The sequence below is a fragment of the Lissotriton vulgaris genome, chromosome 10, assembly GCF_964263255.1.
Source record: "Lissotriton vulgaris chromosome 10, aLisVul1.2, whole genome shotgun sequence".
Lineage (NCBI taxonomy): Eukaryota > Metazoa > Chordata > Amphibia > Caudata > Salamandridae > Lissotriton > Lissotriton vulgaris.
The window spans coordinates 1,034,838,557-1,034,861,112 of NC_141698.1; the positions used below are offsets into that span (position 1 = coordinate 1,034,838,557).

General features: G+C 42.7%; 1 protein-coding gene across 1 annotated transcript in view; it reads right to left on the reverse strand.

The window, feature by feature from the left end:
* NOD1 (nucleotide binding oligomerization domain containing 1) overlaps positions 1–22,556 on the reverse strand; it is a 384,901-nt gene that overhangs the window by 29,476 nt on the left and 332,869 nt on the right. Inside the window, exons 7-8 of the mRNA XM_086942080.1 lie at positions 15,449–15,532; positions 12,044–12,127 (exon numbers count right to left, since the gene is read on the reverse strand). Of these exons, the coding sequence (XP_086798206.1) occupies positions 12,044–12,127; positions 15,449–15,532 (168 nt within the window). The remainder of the gene's footprint in view (positions 1–12,043; positions 12,128–15,448; positions 15,533–22,556) is intronic.

Here is a 22,556-nt window from a genome sequence, read left to right on the forward strand (position 1 = left end):
ATCATGGGTCATATAACAAATTCAGGGTATCCTTTACATTTGAGTTTGTCTGTAGTTGCAATCCATGGAGTACACTAAAGCAGTGACTCTTAACCTGTGGTCTAGGGACCCTTGAGTGTCTGTAAAGCCTACCCAAGGGTCTAAGACTGCTTAGAACATTAAACAAATAATATACAGATTAAAAAGGTTTATTGAAATGAAGGCACAAATGTAAAATTTAAAATGTTAAAACATTTAGTGCATGTGAAGGAATTTGAAAATGGAGGCTAAAAATAAAGTTGTTATCCCCAGAATGATTTGTGGGAAGTCCAAGTGCATCAAATAGAGTAAAGTATGGATAATGGCTTCCCTTAATTGAAGTTAGAAAAGCTCCAACCTTCCCATTGAAATTAAAATTGTGTTTTTTCATATTTGTTTGTGAATTGAATAAAATATTTTATCAAGTATGGATTGTTTTGTGAGTCAACTTAGGCCGGAGTCCCTAGCTTCCAGTAATAACTTAGTGAGGGCCCCCCGGATTCCAATAATTATTCAGCAGGGATCCTCGAAAGCCAGTAATGATTAAGTGGGGGCCACAGAAGTCAAAAGGTTAAGAACCACTGCACTAAAGAAATACATCAAATAAACAGGTATATAACTATATGGCCATATGGGTAAGTTTGGATGGAGCATTAATAATATTGACAAAGAAGCCTGCCATAACCGATATGGTACAGTGGCTTGTCTAGAGTGCCGCCACCATGTTGTCCCAAGGCTTTGTTTCCCACAATCGGGTACACATGGCAGAGTTCAGACCCACTGACTAGATATGGCATTCATAGCACACCAGGTTCTGTATGTAAAAGTTGGGCCCACATGCCAGTGTTTCTATATATTTGAATTCACTTTAATGGAATATCTCCAAAATCACTGCATTATTTTGTTAACTCTATTCATCTTCATGTTTCTATGGACACACCCACACAGACACATATAGATGAATGTATATATAATGCATTTGTTGTGACAGGTTCTCAGTGTAGAATGGAAGCAAGCTACTGCCTGGTGGACGAGAACACTGACATGCACCCAGACCACCACAGAGAGATCCAAGTGAGCAAGCCAGAGAATCAATTTCGCTTCAAGGAATGAGCATAAATCAATCTGCAGCTCAAGTTTTTCAGATATAGGCCATGTGTGCCCGGGAAGGGTACAGTAGAGGGCTAGAGCAGTACTGTGCAGTATATGTGCTATGTGCATGTGCTGGGTGTATGTATGCCCGCAAAGAATACATCACAGGAGAAATGTATTGCTGTACAGTGCATGTGGAAGGAAAGCACGTGCTGGGTGTTTGTATTCTTGGGAGAAGTACAATACATTAAGGGTGAAGTGTAGTGCATCCTGGAGAGTATGTGTGCAGCAAAAGTTCACTGAGTGCAAGTGTGCCTGCAATGTTACATTACATGGAGGAGAATGGGTTGCACTTGGGAAGCCATGGCCTTCTGATGAAGATGTGAGTAGTAGAGGAATCCCCTCAGACAGATGTGTGCATTGCTGCCTTTCTGTGAGCTGGGCGGGACACAAACTGGAGCAAGGGAGGAAAAGACTCCTCATTTACACTTCAAATGGGTGATATTTGATTCAGTGCTAGATTACAAACAAACACATCTCAGGAAGGAGATGGGGCTGAAATGGGAATCTGAAAGTGTAGGATGGGGAGCCCAGGATGAACCTTTTGATGCACATATTACTGTGACTGACAACCAGGTGTGAACTTGGGTCACTCTCATGAACTGTGTTGTGGGTCTATCAACTTCGGAGTCTTTCCTGCTGTGACAGCCAGCCTTTAAAGAGGGGAGAAGAGAAGGAAGAATGTGCACTTCAAAAGAAGCAGAAACCCAACATTAAACTTCAAGGACTTTGACCCTAAATCACATTTGCTGTCTGGAGAAGGACTATAAGAAGGGGAGGTTGAGACCCCAAAAATGTTTCATCTGCCAAGCCTCCAGACAGGTAGTGCGAGAATGGGAAGTTTTCCAATACTGGGTGAGGGGGCATCATCTAGGGAAAATCAAGACCACTTGCCCTGGAGCCTAGAGTGCATGCTCCCGCCTGCTTGCAGAGACCAGTGTGCCCTGTAAGTAAGAGGAGAAAGGTGAAGGGAGCTTGGTGTGAGAACTCACTGTGCGAGGTGTGATGATTCAGATGTGCACTGATTAGGCTTTAGCTCGTACCAATTGTTTTCGACAACCCCCGTATCCCAGGAGAGGGCTGCCATAGACTGAGCATGCATCAAGCGCTGTGCAGGGAGCACCAAACCAGCACTGTCTCGCTGTGGTAACCCTGTATGCCAGAGGGGGACGCAGTTGAAGTAATTGTGGGACCAGCGTGCCAGGACTTGTGAACGCCTTAGCGATGACCCGGTATGCCAGGAGGGGCTGCTGAGGTGTGCTTGATTGCACTGGAGGAGTCTTCATTATGTCTAGAATTACTGCTGCATCCCCTTATGCCAGGAGAGGCTGCCGGTACCAAGTTGCCAAAGAATTTCGGATCATCACCCGGGACTAGAGTGAGGCTGTGGCCAGCAGGTCGAGCCGCAGAACATAATCTGCTGTGACTGACCCTGGGCAGTAGGAGGACACCAAGGAGGATGTCACACCCTCGTCGGGCTCCAGTCAGGAGCTAAAGGATTGAATTCTTCCCACTGGTGTTAAATTGACTACTTCATGCGCTGGAAGTTGCTCCGACTGCTGGCAGCGCTGCTTAAGAGAGGGAGCCTGCACGCCAGTGCTGCCACATGTAGCGCTCACATTCCTACTTCTCTGACCAAAATCCAAACTTGTGACTGCATGTGATGAGGGCACCCACTGCAACGCCTAATGATTTCGTGCTGCAGGAGCGGGTAAGACTTGAACTGGGCCTTGGGGCTCAAGGGATTTACTGCTGAAGGTGCTCAGCTATCATAGACACCTTTACTAATTCCAAAGAATCAAAGGAGAACTCTTGAGTCTGGTCTATTAGTGAGCATTCTCTGGATGTGGCCACCAGTGAATGGGGAATTACCCCGACCACATTACATGGCAGGGGTTTGCCTGACAAACACTTGCGCCCGGACCTTAAGGAGAATGTGTTATCGTTTTTAAATGTCATTATACCTTTGCACGTGTAGAATTAGAAATAAAATAATTATTTTTCTTATAAAAGTAAGTAATTGATTGGGCAAGGGAGCCTTTGACTGCTAGTCCACAGCTACCACTGAGAGTCAAGTTCAAAAGGGTTACTGTGCCCAGTTGCTCAGGATCCATTGTAGGTTGACCCTGGGACATCAGGAGTAAAAGGCCTCAACCAACATGGTTGGGCCCAGTAGACCCTGTGACGCCTATTTATGATCAGACGTGAGTCCTGTGCTCTCCATGCCACTGGAGTCAAGCTATCAAGGCTGATGAGGGCTGAAAGCCCGAAACTGGTCCTTGGATGCTTGTTTCTAGTCCAGGGAGGACCTGGCTTGGCAGTTCGGGCTGGACTCTTCCCATGGGGCACAGGGTCAAGACTGATTTGCATATGGCTGGGTTCAAACTGGAATGGCATGGTGAGCAAAAAAACAATGGATTTAGGCCCAGATCTCTGTACTGGGGTGAATGTATGACATTGTTCTGCATTCTGTATATCACCTGTTGTTTTTTGCATTGATCACCCTGAGTGGGACGGGTATGCTCAGACGTGAGTCCCTCGCTCTCCATGCCACTTGAATCAAGCTATCCAGGCTGATGAGGGCTGAAAGCCCGAAACTGGTCTTTGGATGCTTGTTTCCAATCCAGGGAGGATCTGGATTGGCAGTTCGGGATGGACTGTTCCCATGGGGAACAGGGTCAAGACTGATTTGCATATGGCTGGGTTCAAACTGGAATGGCATGGTGAGCAAAAAAACGATGGATTTAGGCCCAGATGTCTGTATTGGGGTGAATGTATGACATTGTTCTGCATTCTGTCCATCACCTGTTGTTTTTTGCATTTGTCACCCCGAGTGGGACGGGTATGCTCAGACGTGAGACCCGGGCTCTCCATGCCACTGGAATCAAGCTATCCAGGCTGATGAGGGCTGAAAGCCCGAAACCGGTCATTGGATGCTTGTTTCCAGTCCAGGGAGGATCTGGCTTAGCAGTTCAGCTGGACTGTTCCCATGGGGCACAGGGTTAAGACTGATTTGTATATGGCTGGGTTCAAACTGGAATGGTATGGTGAGCAAAAAAACGATGGATTTAGGCCCAGATCTCTGTACTGGGGTGAATGTATGACATTGTTCTGCATTCTGTCCATCACCTGTGTTTTTTTGCATTCGTCACCCCGAGTGGGACAGGAATGCTCAGGCTTGAATCCTGTGCTCTCCATGCCACTGGAATCAAGCTCTCCCGGCTGATGAGGGCTGAAAGCCCGAAACCGGTCCTTGGATTCTTGTTTCCAGTCCAGGGAGGACCTGGCTTGGCAGTTTCGGGCTGGACTGTTCCCATGGGGCACAGGGTCAAGACTGATTTGCATACGGCTGGGTTCAAACTGGAATGGCATGGTGAGCAAAAAAACGATGGATTTAGGCCCAGGTCTCTGTACTGGGGTGAATGTATGACATTGTTCTGCATTCTGTCCATCACCTGTTGTTTTTTGAATTTGTCACCCCGAGTGGGACAGGTATGCTCAGACGTTAATCCTGTGCTCTCCATGCCACTGGAATCAAGCTATCCAGGCTGATGAGGACTGAAAGCTTGAAACCGGTCCTAGGAAGTTTGAGTCCAGTCCAGGGAAGGCATGGCTTGGCAGTTCGGGCTGGACTGTTCCCATGAGGCACAGGGTCCGACTGATTTGCATATGGCCATGTCTGAACTGGGGTGGCAGAGTGGGCTAAAGAACGGTGATGGATTAAACCCAGATCTGTTGACTGGGTGTGAGTGATTGGTTCAGATGCTCCGTCCATCAACACCCCTTTTGTACCGCTTTGTTCGCCATAAGTTGGCAGGGTATGCTCAGACGTGAGTCCTTTGCTCAGTTTGCCACTGGATTCAACCAAGCCTGGCTGAAGACGGCTGTAATGACAGAAACCGGTCCTAGGACACTTGATTCCGGTCCAGGGAAGGCATGGTTTGGCAGTTCGGGCTGAACTGTTCACATGAGGCACAGGGTCCGACTGATTTGCATATGGCCATGTCTGAACTGGGGTGGCAGAGTGGGCTAAAGATCGGTGATGGATTAAACCCAGATCTGTTGACTGAGTGTGAGTGTTTGATTGGTTCAGATGCTCCGTCCATCACCACCCCCTTTTGTACCGCTTTGTTCGCCATAAGTGTGGCAGGGTAAGCTCAGACGTGAGTCCCTTGTTCACTTTGCCACTGGATTCAAGCAAGCCTGGCTGAAGACGGCTGTAATGCCAGAAACCGGTCCTAGTAAGCTTGATTCCGGTCCGGGGAAGGCATGGCTTGGCAGTTTGCGCTGGACTGTTTCCATGAGGCACAGGGTCAGACTAGACTTTTTTGGTTGTTGTCCTCAGGGCAGATGGTTAATTTTGAGTTTGAAAATCTAAGTTGCTTACATTTACATAAATGTTTGGGTTACTAGGTGACTCAATCCCACGGCTGACGCAATAGTCTTGTTTTTTTTATTTATTATCCCATCTGTAGTTAAGGCCATCACTATTAATGACCTACCAATTTGAGAGATTACATTGGATACTAAAAAGAAAGTGTCCGTGGTGACCAGGAGTTTTATGGCAAAATCTAAGTATAAAGTCATTTTTAGTTAAAAAAACTTATAGTTCAAATTTGAAGGTGAAATATGCAGCGAAAGCTTTTTGTTTCGAAATATATAGTTCACATTTATCTTACTTTTCATAACTAAGCACACATGCATTTAAGGGAATTCCACCAAACTGATTATAAATTATTTAATCCTGTATTTTACAGTTGATTTTTGATGTCCTCTTTCCAGACCCATTTTTGCTACTCCAAATCCATTTACTCCTAGTAATCCAGAAATCTAGTTATTTATGGTAGTAGTGGTAGCCAGAAATCTAACTATTTTTGGGGTGGGATACCACCTTGTGTTAAAGTCCCAAATTAATTGTAGTCTATGAATATCTCCTTGGTCTCCATTTGTCTTTCCAAAAGGCAGGATGCATACAAAGAAATGGCTTAAACAATATTTACCGGCCTTAGGTGAAATTTTTGTTGCATACAAATGTAAAATTAAATCATATATTTGTATGATTTGCTAAATTATGAGGAATTTAAAATTCATGAATATTTTAATCCTAAATGAGTTTTTTTTAACAATCTTAACAATTTTTCTGTCAAAACATTGAATAATGTATTTTAATCAGTGTAATTAACTAGATATAATTGCATGTCATATTTACACATGTTTTACATTTTCATACACAATTTGACCTCTCTTTTTCTCTGTGTGCTTTCAAAAGCTTAGTCCTAATACCAGTTTCTAGTTTGTCTTTCTTTTTACACACCATTTTAATCTCACACATTTGTGGTCATGGCCATTGGTCCACATGATTTACTTGAAGTGAGTCAAGAGTACTATTCCCATAATGCAATATTATATTAAATAAGACTGACTATATGCTGCTATCTGGGTCAAACACATCAGTAGCTGTCGATGCAGGGATCTCACACACGGCGCGTGTTTGCAGACGCTGCGGAAGAATGTGCACTGAGCCCTAACAAAACAAGACAAGTGTCCTCATTCGTGCAGTATTTTAGTGGCTGTGTCAAGACACGAGCAATGACCTACCATCTTGTCGTATCACTAAATAATGGTTCTAAAGCACATTAAAATAGGTCAGTGCTGTAGGCCACCGCTGAACCCGCTGTCACCTCCAGTCAGTAAGTAATACATGTGGGCCCAAGACCCCATTCTTCATCGGCTATCTTCTGGTGCTCGCTTGACGTTTCCATTAGTTACAGTCTGTGTGGCACGCGACCTCTGTAGCACATGTTCTGATTGCATGATAGAATCTGTAGCGTTCTTGCAAATTCAACTTCAAATAACAAAGGATGCGGTGACGCTTATTACAATCTGCCTAGACTTCTAGAGGTACCTGAAGGTCTACCAACGGGTGATCACAGGTTACTCTATTAATATTCCAGCTACTAAATATAATATTAATAACAACAACAAGAAAGAAGGAAGAAGAAGAAAGAAGATGATGAAGAAGAATAAAAATAAAAATAATGAGAATAATAATTGACTTGTTTTATATAGGGTTTAGTTTTGTCATTCAAAGTTACTTCCCAGAGCCAGGTCTCAATAGCATGGACTATGCTGAATATTTCCCCACAGTGCTCTGCCTGTGTTTGCTCTCACTCCTCCTGATGTTCTCTTCCCAAGCCCTCTCCTTCTGGACAGGGATGCGGAGGGAGTGGAGGTTGGCTGTACAGCTAAGGAGACGGGTGTGACCCAGAAACACAGGCGGGTTTGGCTCTGTAGCCTCTCTCCTGGGTACTGAATGTCACCTTTTTCCCTCCCTTAGTTTTCTTGGTCCTCTTTACCCCTTCTTGCCTTGCTTTATTCCTGCTTTAAACTCCTTTTCACCTTACTTGTGGGGTGTCTCATTGGACCCAGCGTTATTTTTTAAAGTAGGGGTTAACCTGGTGCGCTCACTTCGCCCCTGCCACTGTGCTGCCTTTATTTGTTTTTTTTTTCATAACCAATTTTATTATGAGTTCAGGCAAAGTTCAGCACAGCCCTCCACAGTCAGGAGGAGACTGCCAACAACGGATAGAAAGAGATACATCATCAATATCGCATCGAACTCAGCGTTATATAGAAACTGACATCAAACTACCTTTATTTGTTTTTTGATATCATGAATGTGCAGTGGGGTTTGTTCCAGTAGCCGTGTAATAACATGAATCCTCATTACCCAATTTAATGGTTCTTGATTTACAAAAATCGGAATGATGGAAGGCTGAGTTGGCCTTGCTGGGATACAAGGTTGTGACCTGAGGATCACAGGAAAATAAAGAGGCAACCATTCACCACAATGAGCAAATCTACCGGTCCATAATGCAATAAATTGTCATTTTGGTGACATGAATACTTTTCACAATTGAAACAATGCTACAGTGGGTTTGGTCCCAGTTATATGGAGTAGTAAGCCATAGCAGTGACTGCTCGAGTACCTCTGGAACCCTGTACTCCATGGCATAATCGCAGTTTGGCTGCTGGTGGGACTTGCATACATAGTCTAATATATGGGCCGACCCAGTGATCCTGGAAACCAGGGTGCATAAATGTTCAACAGAATACAGCGATACCACCAGATTAATTTAGTATGGGATGAACCTGAGAGGGACTCTTGGGGAGCCAAAAAGTGTAACACCTAATTGAAATAAATGACAAAAAACATGAATTTATATATAATAGACACATCAGATCATATTCACAAAGCAGCAATTCATAGGAACAAGCCATGCATTCATAATAGGTGCTCCAGCGCTGAGCAAGTGAGACGTGTGATCACGGATAATGTGAGGGTCACTGCTGCAGAAAGACAGAACCTGCTTTCATTGTGCTTTGGGATTCTTCAAAAGGTAGCACAGACCGTACTCGGGTTCAGGTCTCAAATAAAAAACATGTAGTGTCCAATCAAAACAGAAACTGGCACATGCATCAACGTAGGCTTTTGCGATTCCTAAATAGTGATTTATAAAGAATCGCTATTTAGGAATCGCAAAAGCCTATGCATGTAGGAATCGCTATTAAAATAGAGATTCCTAAACATTCCTTAATTGCTACTCACAAATTGCTAGTCGCAATTAAGGAATGTTGTCCCATTCATTCCTATGCACCTACAGGCCCATAGGAATGAATGGGAGATTGCATGAGCAATTTGCGAGTACCAGTAGGTACTCGCAAATTGCTCATGCAATTTCAAGGGTGCAAGGGTGTCAAAATGACACCCTGTTGCACCCCCTGAAATTGATCTCTGCACATATGTTGTACACACACATGCCCTAATGGCATGTATGTGCGCAACATGAAACTTTGAAAAATGCACAAAAGTGAATTTTTCTAAGTTTTTGCAAATTACCATGAAGTTCAACTTCCTGGGTAATTTGCTACTCCTATTAGCAAAATCGCTAATTTTTTAACTTTCCTGCATTGCATTTAAGGAATCTCAATTTGGGATTCCTTAAATCAATCGCAATTTAAGGAATAGCCATATACAGATTGCTTAAATTGCGATTTGTGCTTTTGGAATGATGCATCCCAAATGCAAAAATACCGGTGGCAAAGGGGCGGATTCTGAGAATCTGCCAGTTTGCGACCAGTATTTGGTTTGATGCATGTGGCCATAAATTCCTTCATCTTTTAATCCTTGATGTTAATTAGATACAAGGTGCATACTGACACCATAACACACAAAGGCTCTGAATACAACTGTGGGGATGATTGCTTTTTGGATGCAAATTTATGTCTGCCTCAAAAAAAGATTCTAAGTAGAGTGAAATGTGCCCATGGGATAATTGCACATGCACTAATTGCCCATGTACAAATTGTATATTCACCCACAAATTGTTTGCGGGTAAAAACCAGCCAGAATCTTGCTGACAAATAGCATAAAATTTAGCTTTTTGCACCCTGAATAACATTCTAAAAATTGCACATATTGGCTTTTTGCCACCTAGAATGAATTCCAGAGTGCAGACCTGAGAATGTCACACTTTCTGCCACCAGGATTACAAAGTCAGGTACCACAATTTATGTTCTCTACCTGTAGTTGTGAATCTGCCACTTTGTCATTAGGCGCACGCCGGTGCGGGTAGCACCCACTGTTGTCAGCAGTGTGTAATACTGCAGCAAGTAGACGGTCAATCATTAATGGGACTTGACTTGTTGACTGATTGGTCGGAAACCCTTAGCTGCCTTCCAGATGTTGTGTATATTTGTGTTTTCTACCTCAGAATCATCTCCCGGTCATCAGCTTCACAGAGTAAGTCACCCTGCGTGTGGAAGTAATTGTACAGCCATTCTACCTTGACATTTGGATTTGACTGCAACAGCCTTATCCATAACCTTGGATTAGGGGCCATAAAATGCTCACCACAACAGACATCCAAGCTCCTCTCAAACTCTAGAGCAAGTTGCTGAAATAGTGATTTAAATGTAATTATGAAGGATCAGGGGAGTTGACAGGAGGCTCAACAGATTAATTCAAGATGGCTACATAGGTCTCTGGATTCTCACCCTCTCTGTTACATTCATTACGTGTTACGCGCTCACGTGCAAGAAAGGAATGATACAACTCGGCAGACTTGGCAGGGAAATTGAAAATGTTGTTGGGTGTCACCGAGGCTCCTGCTGGGTCCACTGATTAAGCGCTCATCATGGATATATCTATTGGCTAAACTTTATAATTTTCTACATAGACAACTTCTCCCCTACCAGAAGCAATAAATTAGACCATTTTTAATTCAGAATTTTACGGGGGAAATGATATTTACAATCGTATCAAGTAAGAGGCATTTTTAACATCGATGAATCAAAAAACAGGACTATTTCCAAATTCTAATTACAGTTCTAATCATAAATGTAAATTCCATATGAGGCACAACAGTAATCTCTTCCTAAACGACCTTCATTGGGTTTCACTTGGTTACGACTGCTGTTCCATCCAAGATTACATTCACTTGACATTCATTTGTATCAGCACCAATGTTACGGCCGCATAGTTTATGCTGGAGTATAAAAGTACCACAACTCATGCTTTTTGTCACCGACAGTGATTGTCCTGCTATCTCATACCATGGTCCATTATTGTGCGATTTGGACACACATTGACCCAAGGTGAGAATGAATCAGTGGAGACTCCTCTCTGCATCTTTGAAGGTCAAGATCATGACCTTCATCTCTTTAATTATCACTGTTTTCTCATTGCATGATCCTGAAGACATACCAGGACCCAAAGCTAGGGACACGTATAAAGCAACAGAAGATCATTCCAAATGTCTATAAAAAGAAATAAGCAATACAATTTTAAAACGATTGGGGTGAGCTTCTAATTATATAGGATCTCCTTTTTTGAAAAACGAACTGCACAACATTACTTCTGTGAATGAGCTCGCACCATAAGCAAGGAGGAGAATATCTACCTTCTAAGATGGAGTGAGGAATTAAATACACAGTAAAGAAGGAGAAAGAGGTTATTGTGTGGTTAACTGTGAACTCAGAAACATTTGCAAGATGGGTCGATGGATTTGGATGGATGGGTGGGTGGATAGGTGGATGGGAATATGGATGGGTGGGTGAATGGACTGATGGATAGATGGGTGGGTGAATGGGTAGGTGGGTAGATTTGGATGGGTGGGTGGACAGATGGATGGTGGGTGGGTGGACAGGTGATGGTTGGGTGGATGGATGGATGGATGGATTGTTTGATGAATTGATGTTTGGATGGATTGATGTTTTGATGGATAGATGAAAAGTGTGCAAAATAATAAATGGTGTAACCAGATATAAATCTTTCAGACTGTAATTTAGGTCAAGAAGATTCATGAAGCTTAATGAAACTCCCAACCACAGCCAATCATGTTTCAACACTTTTGGGATACAGAGAATGTAGGCTGGAAAGCTAAGAGTAAAGCAAGAAGAATGCAATGTAAGATGAAGCAAGGCAGCGTTAGACTTCATGACTTCCTAAAACAAATGGGGATGGGGGACATTTGTAGACAATTTCAATGATTTTTAAATCACGCCTTTCATTTAATCACTTATTGTTTGCACTTACTACCCCGGTCATTTAAATATGCCACGTATTTGGAAAGAAAAAGAGTTTTTCTTAAATTTTTCTTGACGTACCCCTGTACTAGTGTCACGCAAGTACATTGTTCAGCGACTCAGCCTGGCACTAGATGTGTTATTGCAAACGACATGCGCAGTATTGTACTTCTATGTAAGCCTGGCACGCGACGGACTCTGCTGGAATTGTCCCTGTTTTTAAGAATGTACAGTGCACCTCTGCTCTTTTCCTATAATCACTCCTAGTACAATGCACAGCCATTACCTCAGGTTGGTTAAGCTGGGATGATTCCTCAATGCATCTGCAAACGCCTTTGCTCCCTCATCACCGATCTTGTTTCCCCACATACTGAAATAAAGTAAGAAAAGAGAACATATTTATTCCTTGGAGACTTTTGACGAGTTGAGCAACTGGCATCTGTTTTCTTAATCAGGCAGTGGTTGCTTTACTTCATAGTTTTGGATTTTGTGCAATTATGTGGCCAAATAGGGCCGGTAATGTTTGTGATCTCACATTTATAAAAGAGTTACAATCAGGGCCATTGGAATTAAGCAATTGTGCTGCTGCAGCGATTTACGCATAACTTTAGATTTGCTGCTTATGCCACATAATCCATCATCTGCCGTATGATCTGCAGATTTTAAGAAAAAAAAGTTTTTGTTTCTAGATCAAGTGGCTCAAAAGTTAGTAGAAATGCAGCGACACGTGCTACTGCACAGTGGAAGGTCCTTTGCAGAGGTTGACTGATCACCTTTCTGTGGCTCATTGCTATATTTGTGTGTTAAACTAGTACTAATGAGGTGCAACCAAGGCCCAGACAGTGTTAACAAGTGTAAAAATGACAAAATAATGAAGTCATTCTATCACAAAATATGCCACATAATGCCGCGTAATTTGCCTTTTCTTGCCACAGAATTTATTCAGCCCTGCTGCATAATTTGACCCTCCTCTGCTGCATGATTCTAGTGGTCCTGGTTATAGTGTACATTTATGATTATCTCTCGGAGTTTCAATTTTCAAAAAGCTACGTCCCCTGAGTGACCGAAATGTGATCAATACAATCCTATTATATGCACTGCACCGAGCTTTGAGGGTGCATTAGAGATTACATTCCAATCAATGAAGGCATGATTTGAGGTGCCAGCAGACACTATGGGTTGGCATGGTGGAGGTGGGCTTTTGATTTTCTTTGTTGTTTGAATGACATGCAAACTCTTAGAGTAGAATAAGGGAACAAGAAGAGAGTTACATCTCTGGCCTCATCAATCCCCTGTGCCAGTGGAAGCAGATCCTGGGTTCCATGGTCCTCAAACAAGCAAGCTAAATGGCTTTCCTTTGCCTCCTGTTTCTGGCATGCCACAAGCATCTCTTTTCAACCTGCCCTCTCATCCTGCCTACCCCAAGGACTTTTGAACATAGCCAATAGGCCCTGCTCCTCCAATTTAGCATGCCTGCTGGACTCTGCATCTCACAGTGCCTTCTATTCAGCATGGCTTTCTAGGCGCTGCTCACATCCAACCATCATCTTGAGCATAGCATACAGCCTTGCCTGACTCAGGCCCTCTTCTGCATGGCTCGAGGAATGGTGCTCTGTCTGGCACCTCCCCCAGGGTGGACAAACCGAGCCCTGTTCACATACAACAGGCTAAAATGTACTGCAATGTAGCCCTGAAGTAAGTCAAGCACCAGACATGGTCACCACTGGCACTGCAACACACTCACATAAAAATCAATGGAGGGAGGCAATAACACTTAACAATTAATATTATAAAAGAAAAATATGCAATTAATTAAGATACATTTTAAAGTTTATACATCATACACTAATTTGTATAAAAAAGATAATTTAGCCCAATATGATTTACATTATAATATATTTACATTTCTTCTGTAACTCATTAAATGTAAAATGACTAACCTCTCACAGATAACGCAGAATAAAAATATTTTTTCTTTTTTAAATGAATTAAAAACATGACCTACAACTAAGTTTGTAATAAAATAAATATAAAGTGTAGCGTTTTAGGCAGTAAGTGATTTGAATTTGAAAGTAGTGTTCATATAATTATATATATTTTTTAAATATTGCAGGTAAATTGAATTTGAATGTAGGAAAATGTTAATTTTATGAGGTACCGTGTGCCTTTTTATGGTAATAGTCCAAGGTGAATAGTAATTTGTGAAATTGCTTCATTCTTTCTATTTTTATTTTACTTTAAAAAATTTAACAAACAAACTTTAATAGCATTTTATATTTTTTTCCTTTACAAAGATCTCTGCTCTCATTGATATCCACAAACAAAAAGAAAATTACTATTAGTAACTTTCCTATCATAAAATCAGTTATGTAGGCTCCAGCTACTCATTTGAGGATGTGGATGCTCCCAACCCTAAATTATGGTGTAAATCTTCACTCTGAAATGAATACTTCTTTGTGCTTGCATGAGAAAGTAAGAGAGTGTGAGAGAGAGAGAGAAAGAGAGAGGTTCTGTGGGAAAGGTATTCTGCATGTGAGATTTGTCTGTGTTTAAAAAGACTATTTCTATGAGAGATTGGGCATGACAGGTTTTAGGATATAGATTGTGTGTCAGAGAGTGAGTGCTAATAAGAATGACAGCAACTGTGCATGTCTAGGAGGGAGTAAGTGCATGACTTAAATTACATGAGCATGTGCATGAGACTACTAGTGTGCGCTTTTATGACATTATGTGTTAACACAACGGGTGTGGGTGAGGAGCAGGGCATGCATGCAAGGTATCAGTGAACATGTGGGGGCAATGAGTGCAGGAAGTTTGGCAAGGGGGAGTACACTATTTCTATTCCCCATGTGCTACAATTGTCCTTGCACCAACCCAGATTCGATTTAGGAAATATTGTTTTGAATAACGCAAAAGCAAAGTTGTTGAAATTGCTAACATTCAGAACAAACATTAACAACTAACATTCAGAACTTTCAGGCTAAGATATTAAGGTTTCACAATTTCACCCTGAACAGTAAATATCTGTTTCTTGTTAGTATATGAACATGCATGTTAGACTTCACAATCTACGCAAATCACGTGTAAAGGATGTACTGAAAACAAGAGAATCAAAATATTTCAACATTTTATTCTAAAACCACATACGATATACTGTTTCTAACTAATTAATATATGCTTATATTTGTTCTTCCGCCATTCTTGTAGATTTCACATCTGGTTTAATGAATTTCAAATCTCAATTTAAAGAAAAAAATGTTTTACGTATACAATATAATGTTCTTATTGCTACAGTAACCTGGGATTACATTTTCCACACACATTGCCTAATCCTTCCTGTTCCATAAATTCACGTCAATAACACTTCTGTTAAACTAATAGATCATATCTCTTATGTTTAAATTGAAAATGGTCAAACAGATCAACCATATTGTTTTTCCTACTGATTCGAGACTGATCCTTTAAGTGTGTTTTAACAAACTTCAGGTAATGTTTTGAGAAATCTGTATTCATTAAATCTTCTGGCATAAGGCTCTGAGTTTTCTCAAGCGGTAAAGCAGAATTCAATCATAAACTATTATGTATATTTTCATTCTAGCAAGCCATTATAGTCTCTGCGGTGTAGACAACATTCTACTAGTTAACACTGGCAAAAAACCCAAAAGTTTCAATTTTGAATGATATCACTTACCCGATATCAAAGATGGACTTGCTCTTCTGTATGGCATGGGCCAGGCATTTGCCTCCTTCGCTGGTTATTTTGTTGCAGCCGATCCTGACAAAAAATGATTAACAATTACCTTGAACATCCAGTTTAAATAAAATTTACTGGATTAGTGAATGTGCAAACAAAGTAGATTGCTGAAAAATTAGTCTGGTTTGCAGATTTGTACACATGAAGGTGTTAAAGGAAGATCTTTTGTGAGATTTTCGTGTGTGGGACAAAACATGGTGTGTGTATTATCTCGGTACAAATGTAATATGTATGCATTCAGTGTGTGTTTGTGTGCATGTATGTGTATATGTGTGTGTGTGTGTGTATGGGTGTGTGTGTGCGTGTGTGTGTGTGTGTGTGCACTCTGTGTATGCTTGTGTACATTGTGTGTGTTTACGGCGTTTTTCATTCCTACACAAAGGTCTACGAAATGCAATTGTTTCAAAAAGGTGGAGCAGGGTTCGGTTTATAGCTCTGTGAAAGCCAGCCTTTTGGTGCTCTTAAGCAGAGTTTATTGCAAGTGTGCACACAACTGCCAAGGTGTTTTAAGGGCGCTCCAGGAAGTAGACAGCCCTGATAAGAAATGGATCAGGAATCAAAGGCTATGTCTGTTTTCGTGAAACATGTGCAGCTTTATTCTTGGCTAGAACATATGCTGTTTTTTTGTTACCATAATATGGCATGCCTTTGGGTTTTGATCCTAAAAAGGTGCTACAGTAATCTGGGGCTATAATTCTTGCTGCAAAACTAAACATCTTGTGGGTCTAACAAACTCACTTAATCTCCAAGCGCCTACAAAAAACAGATGTCCTTCTGTAATACAACTGGGTTTCATATGATACAACTGGTTTTCATATGAAGCGCTGTAATATCTTTAGGGTAAGTTCACGCTATATAAAAATGACACAGAACCGCGGCGTGTGCAGAGCTTCAAAGCCAACTTCCCACACACAGGCCCTGCTTGCAAACTGCAGCACCCTGGGGCTGCTGCTGGGTGCGGCCTGTTTGTGTTCAATTGTGTGTGTGTGGGAACATTGTATGCATGTTTTATGGGTAGATAGGTAATATGTGTGCATTCATTTGGTGTGTACATTGTGTGTGTGTGTATATATACCTTATATATCTATATGCATGTGTACCTTCGGTTGTCTACGGCGTTTTTCTTGCAAACAAAAAATACAAAATCCTTTGGTAATGCAACTGGTGTTCATATGAAGCAGTCCAATACCTTCAGGTTAACTACCTACCGACAGATACTACCAACCTTACATACTTGTACTAGGGACAAATACACCTCGCAACTCCCCCCCAAACAACCCTACCACAATGCCCTCCATATCTCTCTCTCACCACAATGTCATTCTCTCACACACTAATCCACCATTTATTATATTAATTCACTTCATACCTTTCTACACACTTTCAATACCATTACTAATTAAATAATAACTACAAACACATACTCTGCTCCTTTTCTTACTCTATCTCCTACATAAACAGCCGCAACATCTTTATACATCTGTAACATTCGCTCCACTTCTGTCTCTCTTTCTTACACGCTATTTATACTACTTTATCTACAATTCAGTCATCACTTCATACACAAACTACCTAACCCTCTCATTCTTACTTTCTATTTTATACACCTCTCACCCCTATCTATTCACTATATTACAAATTTACAAAACACAAATACACTACACACCACACAATTCCACACAACACAATTCCAATTCAAACAACATAATTCCACTACAAACAACATACATCCACTACAGTACAAACAAGCAAAATAAGTAAAAAACATTCTCGTTTATAACGCCAATAGCTCTAACTTTAACAAATGTGAGACTGATTGCATTGCAAATACTTGTTGTATTTCAGATATCCACTAGTTTATAAATCAGACACTTGGCGACATATTGATGTAAAAATAGTTGCTTGAGATCTATTTTCAGGTAGTAGGCATTCTTTGCTTTTTTCACCTTCCTTTTTCTGGCTGACCTTAATACCTTAGCGCCTCTTGTTCACCTCCCATTCATGTTTTGTTTTATAGTTTTATTTTTGTACTAGCAATCTTTTGTCATTGCTATTGCTGTTCCTTCTTGGTTTTTCAAACATTCTGCCACCTTTCACTATCTCTTAAGGTGGATTTTTGCACAATGGTGCTTTTCTCCGATAAAATAAAGTTACTTTTTTGATAGTAAAAACACCCTTTGGATAAAAAACTTGCTCTTAATTGCAGAACGTTTCTTTTATATCTTCCACCGAGCACCCAGCCTAACTCATACAAATACATATTGGCTCAACCACTCACTTATTTGCTTTTATAGTCTGAATAACAAGATGGCCGGCCCTATCATTTTGGATTTTCCAACGCATCATAGATTCTATATTATGTTATGCCGCGTTATAGTATAAGATTTTTTATTAACCATGCATATTGCAATAAGGGGGCTATGAAACAGAATCAGCGTGTGGGTATCAAAGGGATGTCTATGTTTGAAAAACAACAACCTAGGCAACTAATATTCAAAACACAATAACAATAGAAATGAACAATTGGCTACAACTGGCTACAAAACATGGTATTTTATTAAGTAATTAAAAAAATTGACAAATCAGTGACATAACACAATAGTTAGGTTAAAATTTCACAGAACACATTTTTGTAAAAAACATTATACAAAAGTTAAATGCAAACACAAGTTAAAAATTATCTCTAGTAGATAGGTGGCACAATGAGTCTCTACGCGCGTTTCGGCGGCCAGCGCCTTCTTCCTGGAGCATTTGTATAATGTTTTTTACAAAAATGTGTTCTGTGAAATTTTAACCTAACTATTGTGTTATGTCACTGATTTGCCATTTTTTTTAATTACTTAATAAAATACCATGTTTTGTAGCCAGTTGTAGCCAATTGTTCATTTCTATTGTTATTGTGTTTTAAATATTAGTTGCCTAGGTTGTTGTTTTTCAAATATATTACTTTCCCTGACCTAGGAACGATAAGATCCATGTACTCAGGGGGTCCTTGTTAAATATATGTAAAATATCAAAGGGATGTCCCCATTTTCATGGAACTTAACCCATGAAAATGAGGAAATGACTCTGATATGACAATGGTGATTGGCACACTTAGCTGATGTAACTTCAGTAGTATCAATCAGGGCCGGACTGAGAACAGAAACTGGCCCTGGCAAACTGCTCAGCTGCCCCCCCCTGGGGTCAGGGGGAGTGCAGGTGAGCAGTTTGCAAGGTCCGGTTTCGGCCGATTTTGTTACCGGGGGGGGGGGGCGACATTGCCGGCCCCCGGTAACAAAAACGGCCCCCCAGGGGCCCAAAACCAGCCCCCACCCTAGCGGCCTACCGGGGAAATGCCCGGTGCCCGCTATGGCCAGTCCGGCCCTGGTATCAATATGTGCAGATAAAACACTGGCACAAACGATGGTTGCGCATAATCCGGGCATCCTGTACATATTATAGGACTGTGAGGAAGATGTGCAATTTGTGTGGCGCTTTCTCAAATGCGGGATAAGTCAGTCTGCGTCCTGGGTCATTACCCAATCACATCCATACATTCACACACCACTGCTACTCCAAGGTTTCTTCAGAACAACCATCACTATTTACAATAACGGGATTATCCTAATTCAATCCACAGACAAGAACCTGGAACTACTAGACAACCTGTTCCCCACTTTCAAACAATACCTCGCCAGTCATCAGCCCCCCACTCATAGCACCCTCAGGCATATCACCCCTGAATCCATAGCCCCCAATCACAACCCTCCTAACCTAGCTCAACCCAAAAACGGCACGCACCTTCCCTCCACCCCCGGCACTCTAGACATTCACCCACCTAATGTAGCTACCTCTCACTCCACACTTACAGACATAGATCCCTCACCCACACATTCTAACGGCACACCCTCCCCCCCCTATAACCTCACCTGGTCAGCCCCTCATACCTCACCCATCCCTGTCACCCCTGACACCACAGCCTCAAACCACATTCATTCTAACCTAGCCCAGCCCCAAAACGACTTGCACCTCTCCTCTACGCCTGACACCCTAGTCACTCATTCACCTACCGTAACTACCTCACTCCCGTCGAGCACAGACACAGTTCACTCCCCCTCTTACACCAACCTCCCCACCCCTTCCCCTCACACACCAGCCCTCATCCCCTTTCCCACCCTTGACACCACAGCTCCCACCCAAAACGACATGCACCACCCATTTACTCACGGTACCTTTGTCACTCACCCACCTACCGTAGCTACTTCACATCCCTCAAGCACAGACATAGATCTCGCCCCCGCTTACAACAACTACCCCACCCCTTCCCCCCACACACCAGCCCCCATCCCCGTTCCTCTCATCCTCATTCCTCACACCCCTGATACCACAGCTCCCACCCGCAACCAGTCTATCCTCGATCAACATCGAACTGACACACACAAATGCAAACCCCACCCTTTATCCCCCCCCATTCTCAGCCCCCACTTCCAACCATTAACCAATCACATAGAACACACCACCTCCATCAACTCTACTCCACCCTTTCAAAAAAGTACCATCTACAATCCCACTACGCCCCCCAGTCTCACCCCCCACTACCCAACCTCCACCCCCCTCACCACTAATAAATGCCCATCCTCCACCCTACACTCCACGCCTACCACCAATACTCTCATCCACACTACCAACCTCTCCCCTTTGTCACCCACGACCGAGCCTTCCATCCCCACCTCCAACACATTTCCCACAGGGGACCACATTACGGCCTCTCTCCTCCAGCTCAAAGAAGACATGGACATCATCAAACAACAACTACTCTGTCTATCACGCTCCAGTCACCCCTCACCCGACACCCTCCACCAGATCAAACAGGACGTCCACATCATCAAACAAATACTCAGCACACATCCCAGACACCGCGCACGCGCCTCCTCCATCATCTCCGCTCCCAACTGGTCCTCCATCCGGGCGGTGAACTCTCGCACTCGACCACCACCGCACTGGACCTCAATCCCTGTTCACAATCGTGAAAACCGCCCCCATCGCTCCTGCAACCCTCTCTCGGACCTAGACACAATCACCCTCCTCCGCTCCTATGACCCAGCCCCCCATAGCAACACACCCGACACTCTCACTGCCATTCCCACGATTCAATCTAATCCCCTTAGACCCCCCACGCTGAACAACAGAATCGCTATCCATAGTAACCTGAGTAAATTCCCCCTCGCTCTAGAACACCCTTCCACCCTCGACACACCCCGTCTCAAATGCACTCTCCTCAACTGCAGATCAGCCGTTAGACACTCCGCCGCTATCGCCGATCTCATCCTAAAATGGGATCTTGACTTAATCATCATGACTGAAACATGGTTAACAGAATCTTCTACACCGATAATGGACATTCTGGTCCCCCCCAACTACCACATCACTAGACTTGACAGGTCTGGCAATAAAAAAGGTGGCGGGATCGCATGTATATACAGGAACAACCTCTCTGTCTTGAAAGTAACTTCTCCTTCCCTACCCTCCCCAACTTCCTGTGAATATATCTGCCTCGATATTCACAGTGAGGACAAACCGATCTGCACTCTGCACGGCATTTACCATCCACCCGGTGACAACCTTACCTTCTCCCAACAAATCATGGACATGATCTCAGCCAACTCCGGGCGACAACTCACACAAATATACCTTGGTGACTTCAACCTCCACTGGAACGATCATAATGATGCGGTGGTAAAAGGTCTGAAGAACTTCCTTAACGCCCTTGACCTCACTCAAATTTGCAACGTTCCAACACACAAGAAAGGCTCTATCCTCGACCTCATCATCTCCAAAGAGGCCACTATCAAACTCGAATCAATCCATCCCTGTGATTGGTCGGACCATCATACCATCACATTCTTCATCAATGAAAAAGTTAAATTTAACCCCGTTCAACCCGCCAGGCCCAAAGTCTGGAAAAGAGACATGAAAAAGCTAATCTCAAACTCTCTGCCCCCCAAAAGCTGCAACTTACTACTTCCTCCTGCTGGCGTTAAAGATGTCCAATCCTTGACTGATCACTATCTTAACACTATGACCTCAATAATTAATGAAGTCGCACCCTTGCAACTAAAAAAAGCCACCACAAAAATGTCCAATCCCTGGTACGACGGGAGTCTCAATGACGATAGACGCGCCATGCGAATGGCAGAGCGCACCTGGAGATCAGCTCCCTCCACACTGAACCTAAAAAACCTGAAGAAAAGGAGAAACGCCTACTTCAGGAAAATTAAACGATCAAAATCAGACTTCTTCAGCCGTCAGCTTGACCAAGCCAAAAATCGTCCGAGAAAGCTGTTTGAGCTTATCCGAACACAATCCAAAGAACAACCCCAACATCTCAACACTGTGTGCGAAGCTCCCTCCTGTGAGGACTTCGCCTCCTTCTTTAACCAAAAAACTGACAACATAAAGAATGACCTCCTCATAGACGCAAGCCTCTATCCCAAACACCAACGCATAGCACCCACGACACCAAAAAACAATGCCACCTGGTCAACCTTTCTCACCTACACAGAGGAAGAAATTGGCAAACTGCTCAGCACTCTGAAACCATCCAATCACCTCACGGACCCCCTTCCTGCCAACGCTGTCAAAGTCCTTACCCCGTCGCTCCTTCCACTCTGGACCAAAATCATTAACAGCTCACTTCAACAAGGGATCATTCCCGACTCCCTCAAAGTTGGTCAAGTCACACCTTTGCTAAAGAAACCTACAGCTGACCCCTCTGACCTAAACAACTACCGTCCCATTACCAACATTCCGACTCTTGCCAAACTGCTGGAAAAATGCGCACAAACACAATTAACTAAACACATTACTCAGTTTGATCTCCTCAACTCTCATCAATCAGGCTTCCGAGCAAATCACAGTACTGAAACTGCTATGACTCACATAATCGACGACGCCCTCCAAATCCTAGATCATAACGATACTTGCCTCCTCATCCTCCTTGATCTCTCCTCTGCATTTGACACTGTCAAACATGAGAGCTTAATCGAACTACTAAACACGAGAA